Source organism: Panthera onca, chromosome B2 (assembly GCF_046562875.1).
Source record: "Panthera onca isolate mPanOnc1 chromosome B2, mPanOnc1 haplotype 2, whole genome shotgun sequence".
Classification (NCBI taxonomy): domain Eukaryota; kingdom Metazoa; phylum Chordata; class Mammalia; order Carnivora; family Felidae; genus Panthera; species Panthera onca.
The window spans coordinates 121,253,057-121,270,705 of NC_138343.1; the positions used below are offsets into that span (position 1 = coordinate 121,253,057).

A 17,649-nucleotide genomic window follows, 5' to 3' on the forward strand; every position below is an offset into this window, starting at 1 on the left:
TTACCTTACAAAAGCCATTAATTTTCAGATGAATAGGTTGACATATGCAGAAGACAGTCACAGCAACCAAAAGGAAACATGAAATGAGGCATTTAATTACTAAATGTTTCTTATGATTACAGCATGAATAAAGCGATCAAATATTTGATCATTATTTAATAAGTGAACACTCTAAAAAAAACAATAATAAAGGAATTTTACCTTCCTTTAACCATCTACAGTGACCTTCATACTTTGTTCACTAATATATACAAACGTAAATATCAAGTTAGTCAATATTCTACTTTTCACAAATTTTATAATGTGAGGTTTTAATGTACTTAAATTATCGTCATGGTTATCTCAAATTCAAAACAATTAAAAGACCAATGAAAAGAACTAGGTTTATCTTCTCCTATATTTTTAATGTGTTAAAAACAAGCAAACAAATAACATCCTGTCATCTCTGGGATAAACTATTAATAAAGATGAAATATTAAAGACTCATTTTCATAGGGTCAGTTACAAGTGCCTCCACATCAAAATTTTTTTTTAATTTAAATAGATAATAAAACCCATCCTTGTTTCATAGTAACAGATTGCATACGACTTTGATGTGGTAAAAAATCTAGTCCTCAGGTTACAGGAAATACCAGCCCAGTTAATAAATCACCATGGTCGTACTGACAGATACCATACCAATTATTACAGAGGTACCTCAGTTCCCTTCTTATGCCAATTCAATTTCCAAGCTTAACCCCAAATTCTATAAATTTAAAATTAAAGATCTGGCTTTGAAATGAAACAGTAGTATGATACTTATGGTATTTCAATAAAACTAACATATTTATAAATACTATAAAAATAAAGGGATTTCTGTAATTAATCGTCTGGCTATTAATTTCCACCTCCTGACCCATTAGAGTTAGAAAAACAACAATAATTAAAAAGCTCTCTAAGCTACTGACAAGAAGCAACAAGTGGCTTGTTTTTGTCTGATTTTATTTCCCCTATATCCTGCTAGTTACAAAACAAAGGGACATTATGAAAAAACAAGCTGTAACAGAGGGAAGAAAACAAAGCGCTCAGCTTAAAAATTCACAAAGTGGAAAATCAATTGATGAAAATCAGGATTACTGTAACATGCAAAATGTTCCGCCCATATTTCTTAACAGCCTGAGCAAATCAGTGCCTCTTTTAAAACATTAGCTGTAAAACCACTAAAGGAGAACAAGGAAAAGCATACCTTTTGCAGTCTTCCCTGTGGATGCTGCTCCCTCACTCTTGACCTTCAAATTCTGCATTTTATCTTGCTCCAGAACCAGTGACAAGGCCTTCTGCACATCAAAATTGTTCTTCAGAACTGCTTCGACCAATATGTCATCTGGCACGGCATCTCCAAGTGCCTCTCTCATGTGATCAAGGCATGAATAAAGACGAGCTAGAACAGAAAATAATTAAAAGGCTGTACTTAAATGGTGCCATGGAAGAACACTCAATCTTGAAAACTAAAAAAAGGGATTTGAAACTATATTAGGATGTACAACTCTCCTCTTTCCTTGGCAAAAATTATTTATAATGATTATATTTTTATCCACAATATATCTCTTTCCCTATTAGAGCTTACGAAATAATAAATATTGCTACAAGAAAACAAATCACTGAAGTTTCTCTCCTGAAGAGATAAAACAAAGATCTCAGTCAAAAATTCCAGTTAAATAGCCACACAACCAATGTTTCAGCCATACAGTTAACCATACATTCCTCATAAAATATACTTAATAAAATGTAAATTTCCCTTGACGAGACAAGATATATTGGTACCATTCCTTCCCACCATCACTATCATGAACAATCACAAGAAAACTGAAAAATTCTGGTATACTGATTACCAATCATTTTCAAACACGAAGCACGGATAAACTACTTTTTACTATACCTTGGTCAATTCCACTTAGCTGATGGTTCAAAAAAGAATTGGAGGACTCTTTCAGATCTTCGTAATCATATTCTTCTACAGGCTCAACAAGTGAAGGTTTGTCACGTCGTGAGTAAATAAACTGAGCAGCTAGAACAGAAAATGATGGAAGAATGCTGTAGCACAGCCACTTTCCAGTAAGTCTTTTTTTTTTAAAGTGAAAATAAAAACAAAAGATGCTGACCAACCACCTACAGCCATTTACCCACATTCTGTAGTAATAGCTAAAAACAAAACAGGGACAAAACACACCATACTCCAAATCCTGCTCAGACGTCCTTACTAACTACTCACTGGCCTCTACAATCATCCTCCTTTTTATCTCCAAAACCTTCACCAAGCTGACTCGCCACGGTTTTCAAACACTACCTTTCCTAACACCTCATCCCTGCCTACCACCCCATCTTCCCTGCCATATTCTCTTCTTTGGAACAAATATTTCAAACCACATACCAAACTTGCTTATTTGTACAATTAAGAAAATACTAAAGGGGTGCCTGGGTGGCTCAGTCAGTTAAGCATCCAACTTCAGCCAGGTCATGATCTCACAGCTCGTGGGTTCAAGCCCCATGTCAGGCTCTGTGCTGATGGCTCAGAACCTGGAGCCTGGTTTGGATTCTGTGTCTCCCTCTCTCTCTGCCCCTCCCCACTCATGCTCTGTCTGTCTGTCTCTCTCTCTCTCTCTCTCTCTCTCAAAAATAAACAAACATTAAAAAAAATTTTAAATAAAAATTAAAAAAAAGAAAATACTAAAAACTTAATTTTCACTTTCTGAGAATCGCTAATTTTGTCTGAACCCAACAGTTGATCAAAATCATAGACCTTAATTTTTGAAAACCTCCTTTCAATCACGCATTGTCTACACTGCATAATAGCATCACATACCTAACTCTGACTTTCAGACATCAGCCTGTGCCATTCTATAGCACTCAGTGTCATCCCTCAATGTGTAACTGGTATTGTATATTTCATTAAAAGGAGGAAAGCCAAAGTATGAAAGTGTCAATATATGTCTGCGTATCATCAACCAAACATAAGTGAGCAAAGAAGAAAAATCATCATGAACGCCCCCAGGGCTGACTCTTCCACCTCAGCTGGATGCCCACTGACCTCAATTCCTGCAGCTTGTGTTCAATTGTGAAGAAATATAATTAAAGAATAAGTTAAGAAAGATAGAAAGTTACAAAGACAGAGGGTAGAAATACAGTATTCTACACGCAAAGTGTTCCTAGGGATTTTATAGTATTTAGCTTTCTGGAAGAGCACATAACACTTAAGTCTACTGCTTAGTGTTCCCACATTGAACCTTTGTGCATGTTTTCAGGAAGGCATGACCTATGAAAGAAAGAGAAACTAACCATAAAGTCTATAACCAACGCATATAAATAATGCACATACAAACACTAGATAATGCTATGGCTTATGTGTAATACCCCTACTCAGAGAGCTGTGGCATAAGTGCTATCTATTCATAGACTATATAAACGATGGCCTTCGAGATTAGTAGTAAAAGCAAAGAAAAAAACGTAATGATGCATTTTAAAAGCCAAATGAGTAGTACAGATGAGTGCTACAGAGGCACAGTCACTGAAGACTGGCGCGATTATACAAAATGAGGTAAGAACAGAAAAACTGAGGAGCAGGTGGAAGACACCTGGGACAAAGAGAACAAGTAAGAGAGAGAGTGCGGCTATTCTGCCATACTGTGTGTTTCCTTAACACAACCTACTCACACCAGATGGTAAACAGGAGAACGATGAGGGTAAAACATTCAAGTCGCTTTGGTTATGAGATTTTGCCCCCACTTCGATGTTTTGCATCATCACCTAAAAGCAGCATGTACAAAGTAACGTCTACCACAGCTTACACCGTAACTGTGACCGTACCATAAAGCCAGAGAGCGCCACATTCTTCCTCTAGGCTCAGTTTGGAGGACCTGTGACTTATTTTGTGCATGCCTACTGCTTCTTGACTCTCCAAGATCTGTGAGCATTTTGCCTTTGCAACATGACTTGTTAGTTTAATTCTTTCTCACATTTCTGTTCAGCTTTTACCTTTTTTAAAAATTTAAAGTTTTATAGTTACTGGAATATTTCTTTATTAGGAAGTTAAGGTAGCTTTTCAAATGTGCAAGCATTTTCATTACTGTTTTTGCAGTACTTTACAGGCTGAGTGATCTGTCACGATCCTATTTTTTCCCAGTTCTGTTATTTTTTGTATACAATTCTGAAGACCCTAAGGTTTTCAAAAAATACACATATTAGGGGCACCTGGGTGGCTCAGTTGGTTAAGCGTCTGACTTCCGCTCAGGTCATAACCTCACACTCCGTGAGTTCGAGCCCCACGTCAGGCTCTGAGCTAATAGCTCAAAGCCTGGAGCCTGCTTCAGATTCTGTGTCTCCCTCTCTCTATACCCCTCCCCCACTCATGCTCTGTCTCTCTCTCTGCCAAAAATAAACACACATTAAAAAAAAATATACACATATTATGGGGGTGCCTGGGTGGCTCAGTTCGTTGTGTCTGACTTTGCCTCGGGTCATGATCTCATGGTTCCTGGATTCGAGCCCCATGTCAGGCTCTGTGCTGACAGCTCAGAACCTGGAGCCTGTTTCAGATTCTGTGTCTCCCTCTCTCTCTAACCCTCCCCTACTTATGCTCTGTCTCTCTTTCTCTCTCTCTCTCAAAAATAAACATTAAAAAAAATCTTTTTATTTAATAATACACATATTATGTTGCATATATACCCCTATTTATCTCCCTCTAGTACAAGGAGAATAGAGCACTGCTATTATAATGAAATGGGGTGGGATGCCTGAGTGGCTCAGTTGGTTAAGCATACAACTCTTGGTTTTGGCTCAGGTCATGACCTCACAGTCCATGAGTTCAAGCCCCACATCAGGCTCTGCACTGACAGCATGGAGACTGTTGGGGATCCTCTGTCTTCCTCTCTGCCCCTCCCTGACTCTCTCAAAAATAAACATTAAAGTAATTAATGAATTAATTAATAATAAATGGGGTACTAAGAAATGTAAACTGGACCACTTTGTGCCTGGTAATTTATAAATTATTTTCCTAGCTGTAATAAACTACTCAGTTTAGCCTAAAAGTAACAAAAAAAAAAAAAAAAAAAAAAAAAACTTTCCCTAACTTCTTCTCTTATCTTTCAACTGTGAGGAAAACCCTGAGGAAAATCAAAAATTAAGTAAGGAAAAAAATCAGATCATTCCCTCAACAATTTTCACTCAGGAAATATTGACAGGGAAAAGGAAGTTGTCAATATCCAGGCTGCTACTCAACCTCAGAGGAACTATTTTTTTTCTGGGGTGGGGGAGGGGGGAGGCGGATGGATTCTTATCCCCAACCTACACACAAATCCAACTCAGAAACCTACACTGTGGCTACTGTTTTAGAAATGCTGTTGGCTGGATTTGCTGGGAATTGGGGCGGGAAAGAAGGTCGAAAAAGTCCCCAGGGAAAATAGCTACTAGTGGGGAAGAAACAGTCCAAATCTCTGAAGTTGAAGTGAGAACCCAAAAGGCAAGAAATACAATAAAAAGAGAAAGAAAGAGGAGAGAAAAGGATAAATACAAAATACTGTTCTTTTCTAAATTTAAATCACAAACTTTGATGGAAATGCTTTCTGAAAAATTGGAACACCCATAATTACTTTTAAAACTTAAGGCATTTAAACATATATGAAATTTCAAAGAATTCAAAACCTGACTCCTAAACTGCCTCAAATTGTTCCCTAAACACCTTAAATTGAATATCATGTAAGAGGCACTCATTAATGATACAACTGCCTGAGCTTCCTCCTCTGGAGGTTCTGATTCTGTGATGCTGGAAACGGGACCGGAATCTGTATTTTTTTAATGTGTTATGTATTTTTGAGAAAGGGAGAGACGAAGTACGAGTGGGCAAAGGGCAGAGAGAGAGAGAGAGAGAGAGAGAGACAGAATCAGAAGCAGGCTCCAGGCTCCAAGCTGTCAGCACAGAGCCAAAGCGGGGCCTGAACTTGTGAACTGTATGATCATGACCTGAGCCCAAGTCTGACGCTTAACCAACTGAGCCACCCAGGCACCCCCAGGGAATCTGTATTTTTACATTATTCCCAGATGACTGATATCAGGGAAAGTTAGGAAAAACTGGCCTACAAATCCCCCTGTAGTCCACTTTGTATATGGTCACCAGTTCCTTTCCAAAAATATTACCCCTTATTCAAAAACCTCCAATAAGCTGACACGACACACCAAAAATTAAAAACTGCCTTCCAGAATTTGCCTATTTCCGTTCCCAGCCCTCTTTCCTGCTGCAAATGAGTGTTCTCAAATAAGCCTCACATAGAGGCCACTGCTCAAGCACTACTGTTTCCTCTAAGATGCCATTCTTCCTCCCAAATGTCCCAGTCCTTCCAGAAGCCTTCCCAGACCCTTCAGGCAGGACTAATGTTCCACCCACCATACCACTTTGGCACATTTGAAGAGGACATTTAACATACTTCCTTATACCAAATTAATTCATAAATTTATTAGAATTGGGTTTTTCTTATACATTAATTGATGCTTAATAAAGATTCTGAGTTGGAATGGAATACTACTGTTTAAGCAATCATTGGAGGCCTTTTGACTGAGTGGCTCCAATGCCTTGATAACAAATGGAAAACTAAGCCAGAGTCAACTCCTAAGCCTGAGGATTAAGAAGAACAACCAATCAGGGGTACCTCAATGGCTCAGTTGATTAAGCTTCAGACTTAGGCTCAGGTCATGATATCACAACTCAACCTGTGGGTTCGAACCCCAAGTCAGGCTCTGTGCTGACAGCTCAGAGCCCGGAGCCTGCTTCGGATTCTGTGTCTCCATCTCTCTCTGCCCTGCCCCCACTTGCACTGTCTGTCTGTCTGTCAAAAATAAATAAATATTAAAAAAAATTTTTAAAAAGAACCACCAATCACAAAAATCCAACTAGGCTTTCTCAAATAATGCAACCTTTAAGCTATAGTCAATCAAATAATTTCCTTGCTTTGTTTCCTATCTTCTCTATAAAAACCCTGTCCCTTAGTCCAATCTGGTGGGGGGGCTGTAACCACTTCCACTTTGGAGCTGCCTGATTCAAACTGGTGTTTGTTCGAATAAATTCTTACTAATTGCAACATGCCTCAGTTTATCCTTTAACACTTCCAATTACAGTAGGCAAAACAAAACCCACAACTGTTCAAATAAAGTTGTATATATAGGCTCTTTTTGCCATCCTCAATTCCTTGACTATGTTCAACACGCAATATCAAAGTCAATCTTTCCAAAGGAAAAAAAGCTGTAACATTTAGAAATTCCCTTTCCATCAGGACAACGGTGCCTACCTAGAGTTCAAAAACGTACATGTGCTGATGAATTTTAGAAAAATTCTTATTAATTGATAAAAATCACTCAATTATCAGAATTCATAAGACCGTGAATATGATCAGCTCTTCAATGACACTGGCTGCTTCTTTAAGAACAGAGTATCCTTCTAACACTATTCATTTTTTATTGAAAATCACTTGGAAAATATATCACTAAAAAAGAAAAATAAGTTTCTGATCTAACGTCACTATTGCATACATGTTTTGAAAAACTAAAAGTCCCCAAACCACATGCATTTGTTAAAAACACAGTTTGTCACAGAAAAAACTCAAAACCATTTCATTGTACCTCCCACTTCAATAAAGTCACTGACTTCTTGGTGTATAGTACAGAAGTAACTCAAGGAGTAAAACTATCCTGAAAATGAACCACACACAAGACACGCCGTCAAAACCTATGAGAGACAAAGGGATAAACTCTGACCTGAAGAAAGCGAGGCCATGAACACACAAAAAAAACACCCTCTGAATGCCTGACATGGTATGCCATCAGTTCCTTACACGAGATTAAGAATACGTTATCCAGATAAGCCTAGATAAATGAATGTGTTAGCCTGCAAGATTAAGATGTCTTTCAGCAGTCTCTCTCTCTACAAAGGTTTCCACACTGTGCAAGCCAGATTCAACCAACTTCTAAATCCTGTAGCCCTTAATTCCTGTAAGGTATCTCTTGAATCTATCTCCAAATCGAATGCTACCACCCTCGTCCTAAACTTTGATTCTCAAAGCAAACATCAACAGACTATGGAGAGCTTATTAAATAAAAGAGCAGCTGTGCCCCCCTCTGAACAGGGCCAAGAATTACTTTTCTAATAAATTCCCCAGTGATGCTGATGGTACCTGGACCACACTTTGAGAACACTGTCCTCAAATATCCTCATCTCCTCTAGATTAATAAACCCATCTCCAAACTAATCTATGTACATCCCCTAATGTACTACCTTCAATCCAGTCTCTACTATGTAAGAGATTTTTTTTAAAACTCCCATCTAGGGGCACCTGGGTGGTTCAGTTGGTTGAGTGTCTGACTCTTGATTTCAGCTTAGATCACGATCTTAGGGTCCCAGGAGCAAGCCCCTGCTTAAGATTCTCTCTCTCTCTCTCTCTCTCCCTCTGCCCCTCTCCCCTGCTCAAGTGCGCATTCTCGCTCTTGCTCTCTCTCTCTCTCAAATAAAATAAAATACTCCAATCTAATTATCACCCACATCATCTTCTCAGTTTCATGAACATGCCATGCTCTCCACTGCACTTAAAACATGAGTGATAAAGTTAATGCTACCAGATATCACTTTATCGCCTAGTCGACTGTGACAGTATATCGCAGGAACCCCAAAGGGTTAACCCATGAAGTTTTTTTAACACTGCAAATGGCAAGTGTCTCAGAGGTACCTTGAAAAAAATGAAATTTCTTTTATCCTTCATCCCTACAAAATGTGGTCTTGAATCCCAGCAACGGAGCTCTAAAGGCATGAGGATTAAGCCATCTCTGAGCTTGTAACCCAGTCTTCTTTACTCTGCTTTGTGATGCTGGGGTTGCAGTCTCTAGGAAGTTCATTTCTTTGACAGCTGGCTCCCTTTTAGGATCAGCCAATGGGGAGATGCTAGAGGGAGACTGGAAGGTCAGAAGAGGAAGACACGTGCTCCTTTCCTTTCTGCTTCTTGTCCATCCCCCATCAGCCCAGCAACACTGCACGCTGCAGTAACAGCAGTTAGTACCAGTTAGCAGTTTTCCCAAAACTCCCAGAACCAGCTTCAGTGTGCCCCTGCCCACATCCCTCAGACACCCTGACCAGCCTGCTGACTAGAACTCTCTGTTGAAAAGGCTGAATCCCAGGTTCACAAGGTCCTTTTGCAGGCACCGGTACCAACCATGCACTGTCCCCCTCCTCAGAGGTCTGAGTCTCCGTTCCACAGCCCCTCCTCTGAACTTCAGAAGCAAAGCAGCACCCTCCTGTCACAGGTCTAAGTTCCAGCTAGAAGCACCTCCAGGAGCTTCTAAAAGCTTGGGTCTGACCTCGCCCACGTGCTCCTCCAGGAACTCAGAACTGTAAATGTTTCCTGAAGTTACCACCTCCCTGACACTTTGCTCGCCCTTTTTGCACTTTTTTGTTCTCTAAAACCTAGTTAACAATTTTTGGTATTAAATTCTCTCTGGCAGGGGTGCCTGGGTGGCTCAGTCAGTTAAGTGTCTGACTTCGGCTCAGGTCATGATCTCATGGTCCATGGGTTCCAGCCCCGCGTCAGGCTCTGTGCTGACAGCTCAGAGCCTGGAGCCTGCTTTGGATTCTGTGTCTCTCTCTCTCTCTCCCCTTCCCTTGCTGTGCTCTCTCTCTCTCTCCAAAATAAACAAACATTATAAATAAATAAATAAATACTCTCTGGCAAAATGACTGGTACAATTTCTATCTCCTAACAGGATCCTGAATGGTAAGTGTGTAACACTAGAGCAAGATTGGAAAGGCCCTGATTAGTAGTAAGGCTAAATGAGGAAAGCAGAAATCAAGAGCTAGATGCATTTCAGAGGAATAAGGAGAGGTGCTAAGACAAGTTGTGGAGTATCTCTGCTTTATAGGGAAGAGGAATTCTAAAAAGTCAGAAGGGACATATTTGGTCATCAGAGACTGAAAGTGAGACTGAAGCAGGTACAGGTCTATAGGGCAGCTTCAGAGACTAAATGGGATTAAAGACAAAGTGGATTTTGATAGAATGTTAATTATATTAAGCCCTTAATATAGAGCCCTTAAACTTGTAGAGAATGAGTGCTGTGAATTATACTTATGTTGTACCTAACTGTATTTAATTTTACCCTTTCACAGCATAGTAAAATTTAGCAGGGCATTTTAACTAACTGTTTATAGAACAGAATGAAATTTGAAGACAAATATATTATTAGGGAAATTATGAGAAAAGGTCTGGTCGAACATTATGTATTTGCTGAAAAGAATATATGAATGTTTCATGTTTTCTTTATACAGTGGCCTTTGCCACTTTGCCTACCTCTTTCAGCAGGTAGGCAGGAGATACAAACTGATGCCCAGTCCTACTGAAAAATGAACTCTACATGACTCTTTGGCTCCATCAGAAGTCTAAACTACATATATTTGGTTTATTTAACAAACTATATAACAGTAAACTGAAGTACTATATGAAACGTAGTCTATGTGTAACACCTCAATGTTTCTAATATTCAAGAGATCCCTGAATATAGAAAGTTAATTGCTATCTGCTTTCAAAAGTTTTAGGTTTTCATTATTGACTAAACTACCATTTCAGTACAATTTAGATTAACTGCATGTTACAAAGAATGTTGGAAAAAACATACTTTTCAAAGTTTTCTTCAAATTGTTGTTGGAAGCTAAATGATGTAATCAATACTTTAAATTCTTTTCTTAGGTAAAGAAATGATTTTACACACCTTTAAAAGTTAACATACAATTTAAACATTACATAATATTATAGCCTTATGGAACACTCTAGTCCTAGAATGACAATGATACTTACTTAACATTTTTAAACCCCCAAATAATGGAAATCAAATACCTGTTGATGGCGAAATACAATAATCATCCTCTACAGACTGGCCATAGAGATCATCATCTTCAAAATCTATAATAAAAACACAAAAGATAAATTTATTTACAAGTTCTTTTTATATTCTTAGTTATTAACAAGGAAGCATCAGAACTTTCTCCAAACTAAACTATCCCTCAAAATTACAGGAACTTGGAATGTCTGCTTTACCAAAAAATTCTAAAAATTTTATCCACAAAGTAGGTACTTACTGACTTTATGCATAAAGACATACACAGTTCTGGGGCGCCTGGGTGGCTCAGCTGGTTGAGTGACCAACTTCAGCTCAGGTCATGATCTCATGGTTTGTGAGTTCGAGCCCCGCGCCGGGCTCTGTGCTGACAGCTCACAGCCTGGAGCCTGCTTCGGATTCTGTGTCTCCCTCTCTCTCTGCCCCTCCCCTACTCATGCTCTGTCTCTCTGTGTCTCAGAAATAAACATTAAAAAAAATTTTTTTTTTTTTAAAGACATACACAGTTCTTCATTTTTTTAAGCTAATTGGGTTTCATTAAAACTTTTCCAAGTTTTCACTTTATGCAATCAAAAAATGATAACACCACAGGCCACAAATTTGAATTGTCTCTCTGGTGTTAAAACCTGAAATAAGCCATCCATTCATTTTGTTTCACCAAGTGCTCTCTATGACCTAAGCATTTATTTCCCATACAATCGACTAGCACAGGGTATACAATCAGACCATGAAAACAGATTTTCTTCACGTCAAGCTAATTTCTATAAAAACCATCTTATCCTAAACTCCCTTGTGCTCTGTTCACGCTAATTGGACTTCTTTCCCTAGTGACCAGAATATGCACTTTGCCCAGATTTCCTAAAGCTGCTTCTTTTTCCTAGTTAAGGTTCCAGCTCAAATGTCACCTGTTTGCATACATCTTCCCTGACAACTACCTTCCCTGACCATTCCCATAGAGCAGCAAGCCCCCTACCACTTTTACTCTCTAGCACACTCCTCCAACTGTCTGTCTTCAAAGCACTATACATCTATGTCATTCCATGAGACTACAAGCTCCTTCTGGGCAAGGCTTTGTCTTAGCCAACTACCTAGCACATGTTTGGAACTAAATTAATTCTTGTTTTATTATAAAGTAATGAATCAAACAATTTAAAACTAAAACCTCCAAGAAACATAAATATATTTACATAAAGGTATTTATTCACATGATAGACTATGCCAAGGACTAATAAAGATATCTGAGGGGCGACAGTGAGTGACAGGCACATTCCCAGATCTATAGGAACCTAAACTCTAACAGGAACCAAACACAAAAAACAGGCAATTAAAAAATTATATGACAAGTGTCTGAGACATGAGAAATACAGACTGATTTGGGAACACACACGTGAACAACAAAAACAGAACTGGAAGTGCGGTGGCTAGAGAAAGATCCCCAGGAAAGTAGTATTGAAACTAACTCCAAAGGATAGGTACCTAGTTTCTCAGGGTATTTATGTATCAGGAACAGCATGTTCAAATGCTGAAACCAAATGTTTATGGCAAAGAAAAATTAGACAAATACAACTATTGGATAAAAATATGTACCAGTCAATAAATTATTAGATCACAATCCTAAGGTAGCAATTTATAAATGAGTCATTTACAAAAAAAAAAAAAAAAAAATTAGACATTAAAGGCAAGAATCTTTTTTACCAGGTTAGTTTTCCAACTGAAAGTGACCCTAACAGTGCCACAATATAAATAAAGTTTATTTATTTTTGACAGAGAGAGAGAGACAGAGACAGAGACAGAGACAGAGCATGAGTGGGGGAGGGGCAGAGAGAGAGAGACACAGAATCTGAAGCAGGCTCCAGGCTCTGAGCTGTCAGCACAGAGCCCAACATGGGGTGGGGGCTCGAACCCATGGACTTCGAAATCATGACCTGAGCCAAAGTCGGATGCTCAACCGACCAAGCCACCCAGGCGCCCCAACAGTGCCACAATATAAAAGGATGAAGAGAGAGGCACCTGGGTGGCTCAGTCGGTTGAGCCTGCGACTCTTGATTTTTTATTTCACTTCAGGTCAAGAGATCTCACAGTTGTGAGATGGGGGTGGAACCTGCTTAGGATTCATTCATTCTCTCCCTTTCTCTCTCTCTCTCTGCCCCCCTCCCTCCCCCCTCCCCTGCTAGCACTCTGTTTCCCAATAAAAAAATAAAGATGAAGAGAATTCTGTCCTAGGATTTTTGTAAAGTGGTTCTTTTCCTTGACAAAATTTTGTAATATTTACTGCACATAAAGCATTTTACCAGCTAGTGGAGTAAATGTAACAGAGTAAACAGAACAATAAAGAATGGACTATGCCCTCCTGGCACTTTTAAATTAGTAGCTAACTGAGGGGTGCCTGGGTGGCTCAGTCAGTTGAGTGTCTGACTTCGGCTCAGGCTCAGGTCATGATCTCACAGGTCGTGGGTTCGGGCCTGGCACCGGGCTCTGTGCTGATAGCTCGGAGCCTGGAGCCTGCTTCGGATTCTGTGTCTCCCTCTCTCTCTCTGCCCTTCCCCCGCTCATGCTCTGTCTCTCTCTGTCTCTCAAAAAATGAATAAACGTTAAAAAAAAAATTAAAAATTAGTAGCTAATTGAGCATTAGCTAAAGGCAGTCATGTACGGTACTATCCAAACAACAGAGAAGAACAAAGTGAGAGTTAAATTGAGGAACCAATAGGTTTTAAAGCACATACTCTAATAAAGTTATATTACTTTTGAGAATTTTCAAATTATTATTTGAAAGTAATACAAAGGAAACATTAACTAGGAAAAAAAAAAAAGAATAAACTGGACCCTTAAAATGAGTAGAACTTTTGTAAGCAGGAAATGGGGAGGAACCTCCCATGCTCAGGAACAGCTTGTTTATGACGTCATCAATTGTTCCAAAGAAACAAGACCAAAAAAACCAACCTGACCTGGGATTGCCCAGGTGAAAAGATATTTAGCACTCACTCCCACAGGCCCCGCACCTCTCAACCAGGAAGCCTTCCTTCACACAGAAATCCTGCTTTAAACTCCTCCAACCCACTCGGAATAAGGTGTTCTCACTTAAGTAGTAGCTCCCACAGCATCTTGGGAGTACTTTTTGTAGCATGTCATACTCGAATCATCGGTTACTTGTGTATTTCCCCCTCTACAGTCCCTCAAACATCTTACTATTTTTCCCCAAAGCTTGGAGCAGTACTCCAAGCACCCAATTAATAAGAATAGGCACTCAATTAATGTTGGCTGAAGAGATTATGCATACTTATTGAAGAAATGGGTACATTGCAATTAGGCCTATCCATACTTTTCCTGTCATAACTGCAAAACTATCTCTCGGGCCCAAAGTCATCTCTCAGGTAGCAGCGATCCACATGCAATAAATCCACTGCATACACTTAAAACGACCTCCAATCTGAAGTGAACACGAGGAACCTAACATGTGCCAGGCTGGCGAGGTGAATCTCCAAATGCAGTACAGGGTGTTAGCTACCCTTCACTATGGTTAGGTATGCATACTGATGTTCTAGAATAATCTGTTGACAGTGCCAATAACAACCACTAACATATTAAGCACACTTAGACTATTAGCACTTTAAAAAGCAACAGGTCTTAACTCCTTTTTTGCAGTCCTTCATATTTGTTTATAATTTTAGTTTGTATGATGCTTGGTGATGCCTAGAACTGTTGACTACAAGGAGATGATCCACTTATCCTAAACTAATGCTAACTCCTTTTAAACCCCTAGCGAACATTCATATGCACATTTTTTTATTTCATTTTTAAAAATCAGTAAGTACTTTCCGGAGCCCCCTTGCTTCTAGTGTTGCTTTTTTTCCCATTCCAAAAAACATTTATATTGAGCATTATCAACCAAGAACGGAGTATACACCTCAAGATCATGTGATCCACTTATTAATTAGGCTGTTTTAATATCTTTTTTATCGTCTCCTAAGTTTCCAATTTAACTTGAAACTCATACAACATAAGTTCAATTAGCTCAAGCCAGGTTCTACACAAAATGTATGCATGAACAAACACAGAAGATTCACCATGTATATCTAATAGTTACAGCCTAACAATTGAAGGTAAGCATGAAATCAATCCGTCTTTTACAAGCGAGCATCATTTCGTGGGCATTTTTTAAAGTGGAGTCGGAAGAAAATACCTAGAAGTAGGCAACTGTGTACCCGACCTGGGAGGAAACAATGGGAGGGAGAGGTGACGTGCACAAACATCACCGAATCCCAACCTCCGCAAATGTCCTCCCCATAGGACGACGTGCAGCACCTCTCCTGCCCTAAAATAAAACCAATCCCAGAGGGCAGAAATCACGACATAAAACAACGCCACTCGCTGGCATTCAGATGAACTGTTATTTTCTCCAACTGAGCCTGCTGTGAATTCCACCCTGGCACCACTAACGAGAAACTCACAGATCAAAGTGTATGCCAACGGGCTGGAATCCCAGCTGGAACGGCGACAATGACGTCCCGGCAAGACCCTGCCACATACCTTCATCGTAGTTATAGCCTCGAACATTCCGATGCCGGGCCATGGCGGGAGAACGGGCCTTTGCCACAGCCCCTCACAAAACACACGGCTTAGATACTGATAAGGCGCCAACTGCGGCCTGGACAACACACACACGCCATCTTAGCTTCCGGCAGGCCTCTGCGCTGAGCTCCTGCGCACGCGCTACGTCTTAAACCGCGCACTGCGCGACAGCAACTTCTCAGGGTCACCCGCCTCCCCGGAGCGCATGCGCAGTTATGCTCACGAAAAAAAGCTCTTGGGCGTGCCCCGCCCACAGACAGGTTGACTGACAGGGGCTTCAGGGGGCGGGTATCCCAGCGCCTACCTTTTGTCGATTTGGAACAACAATTTGGAGCGTGAGTTCGTGACCTACGCCAGCGTTCCAGGTTATTTCCCAAACTGGTTTCTGCTAATGAAGCCGACTGTGTGCCCAATAAGAGCAGGAAGCTTGTGTAGCTTTCATCTTTGAGGCCCAGGTAGGGACATGATAGACACTCCCAAACTTGTACATGTTTGGTTTAAGAATTAGTTCAAGATTCAGAAGGCAGAAAAAAGGACTGTTGAAATGAATATATATGGTTAAGTTGAGAACCTGGAACAAGAGGTCACCATACTTTCGTGTGTTATTTACTGTTTCACGTATGTGCTCCGTCCTGCATTAATATCTCTAGTAAACAGCTGTCTGCCCTTAGCGATGCAGAGGATTATGATCAGCATCATGAAGAATTCTGTAAGCATTCATTGAACACGTAATCATGTGCAGCATACTAAGAGTATTAAATATAGCTTTTTAGACATAACATTGGCTTTAGGTATCCTCATCTCCAAGAACACAAAGTAAGGCCATGTAAAAAAACTAACATCGTACCGAACAAACTACATTTGTTTTAACCTGTGTTTTTGAAATGGTGTTACTTTACATCAAATTCTAGAAATGAGTTGAAAGCTTACTCAAGTTTATTATACATAATAAAAAGATAATAATACCAGTGCAATTCGTATTTGTAAGTGGCTCGAAATATAATTTACACATGCATTTGAGTGTGTCTAACTGCCAAGTGTTTGTTCTTAACTATCACTGATGTTTCATGTAGCTCCAAGACGAAATTATACACAAAAATAGTTGCTAATTTTATATGGCTTAAGGGTTTTCTTTATTTTACACTTGTAGGTAATTTTTATGTTGCAGTCTGTTTCTTCTAAAATGGAGATAGTTAATAGTATCTAACTCACGGAGTTGTAAATAATAAAGTATCTTTTTAAGAGTATTTCACACAGATCTCAGCAGGTGCTTTAAAATATTAGGCATTATTAAAATACAAATGGCAGCTTCTAGTCCGCTGTAATTGTCAATTACAAGCTTCAGTGTAACTCACTGAGATATGAAATAGATGAGTTATAAATTGCACTACAGAAGCAATCGGGAAGAAAACATTACTTCTGCCTGAGGAATAGTATATAATTTGCCTTTGGTTCATCAATAATGCACTCTCAACATTCTAAATACTTGAGAGCCTTGACTACCTCTCAAGTAATAGGGTTTCTTCAATAGCAAAGCCATCAGTGACTTCCTCAGAAAGAGTTAGGGATTTTATTCTCTGCCCCCAGAACTCTTTTTTTTTTTTTTTTTAATGTGTATTTATTTTTGACAGAGAGAGACAGAGCACGAGCAGGGGAGGAGCAGAGACAGAGGGAGACACAGAATCTGAAGCAGGCTCCAGGCTCAGAGCTGTCAGCAGAGAGCCGGATGTGGGGCTTGAACTCACAAACTGTGAGATCATGACCTGAACCAAAGTTGGACACTTAACCGACTGAGCCACCCACGTGCCCCCTCCCCAAACTCTTTACCTGTGATTCTTGTATTGTGGTTTGATGGAAAGTACCATAATTTTGGAATCAGTCAAACATGGATTTCAGGGCCAGTTCTGCCACTTTCCATTAACTTCTTTGGGCTTAATTTATTCATCTGTAAAATGGGTATAAAAAGATATGTCTTCTGTTTTGTGAAAAGTAAGTGATGGATGTAAAAAAAAGTAGGTGTTCAATAATAAGTTCTGTAAGGGAGGAAAAATTCTCTACTATCCTTGGGTCTCACTTACGCTGGCATAAGACAAATTAATAGGAGAAAAGCATACACGTTTTAAATTCTTACACGTGCATGGGAGCCTTCACGAGAGAGTGAATATCTTAAGTGACCAGAGCAGG

The 17,649-nt window shown here is 39.5% G+C and overlaps 1 protein-coding gene across 3 annotated transcripts in view; it reads right to left on the reverse strand.

Moving 5' to 3' along the window:
* Positions 1–15,604, reverse strand: part of HBS1L (HBS1 like translational GTPase) — an 86,737-nt gene extending 71,133 nt beyond the window's left edge. The window contains exons 1-4 of one of the 3 annotated variants that reach the window (XM_060616721.3): positions 15,424–15,588; positions 10,896–10,961; positions 1,919–2,047; positions 1,226–1,420 (exon numbers count right to left, since the gene is read on the reverse strand). In XM_060616721.3, the coding sequence (XP_060472704.1) occupies positions 1,226–1,420; positions 1,919–2,047; positions 10,896–10,961; positions 15,424–15,466 (433 nt within the window). In that variant the 5' untranslated portion in view covers positions 15,467–15,588. Of the gene's footprint in view, positions 1–4; positions 26–1,225; positions 1,421–1,918; positions 2,048–10,895; positions 10,962–15,423 lie in introns of those variants that run through there. The other 2 variants (XM_060616722.3, XM_060616723.2) reach the window with 2 other exon arrangements.
* Between the last annotated feature and the right edge of the window lie 2,045 nt (positions 15,605–17,649).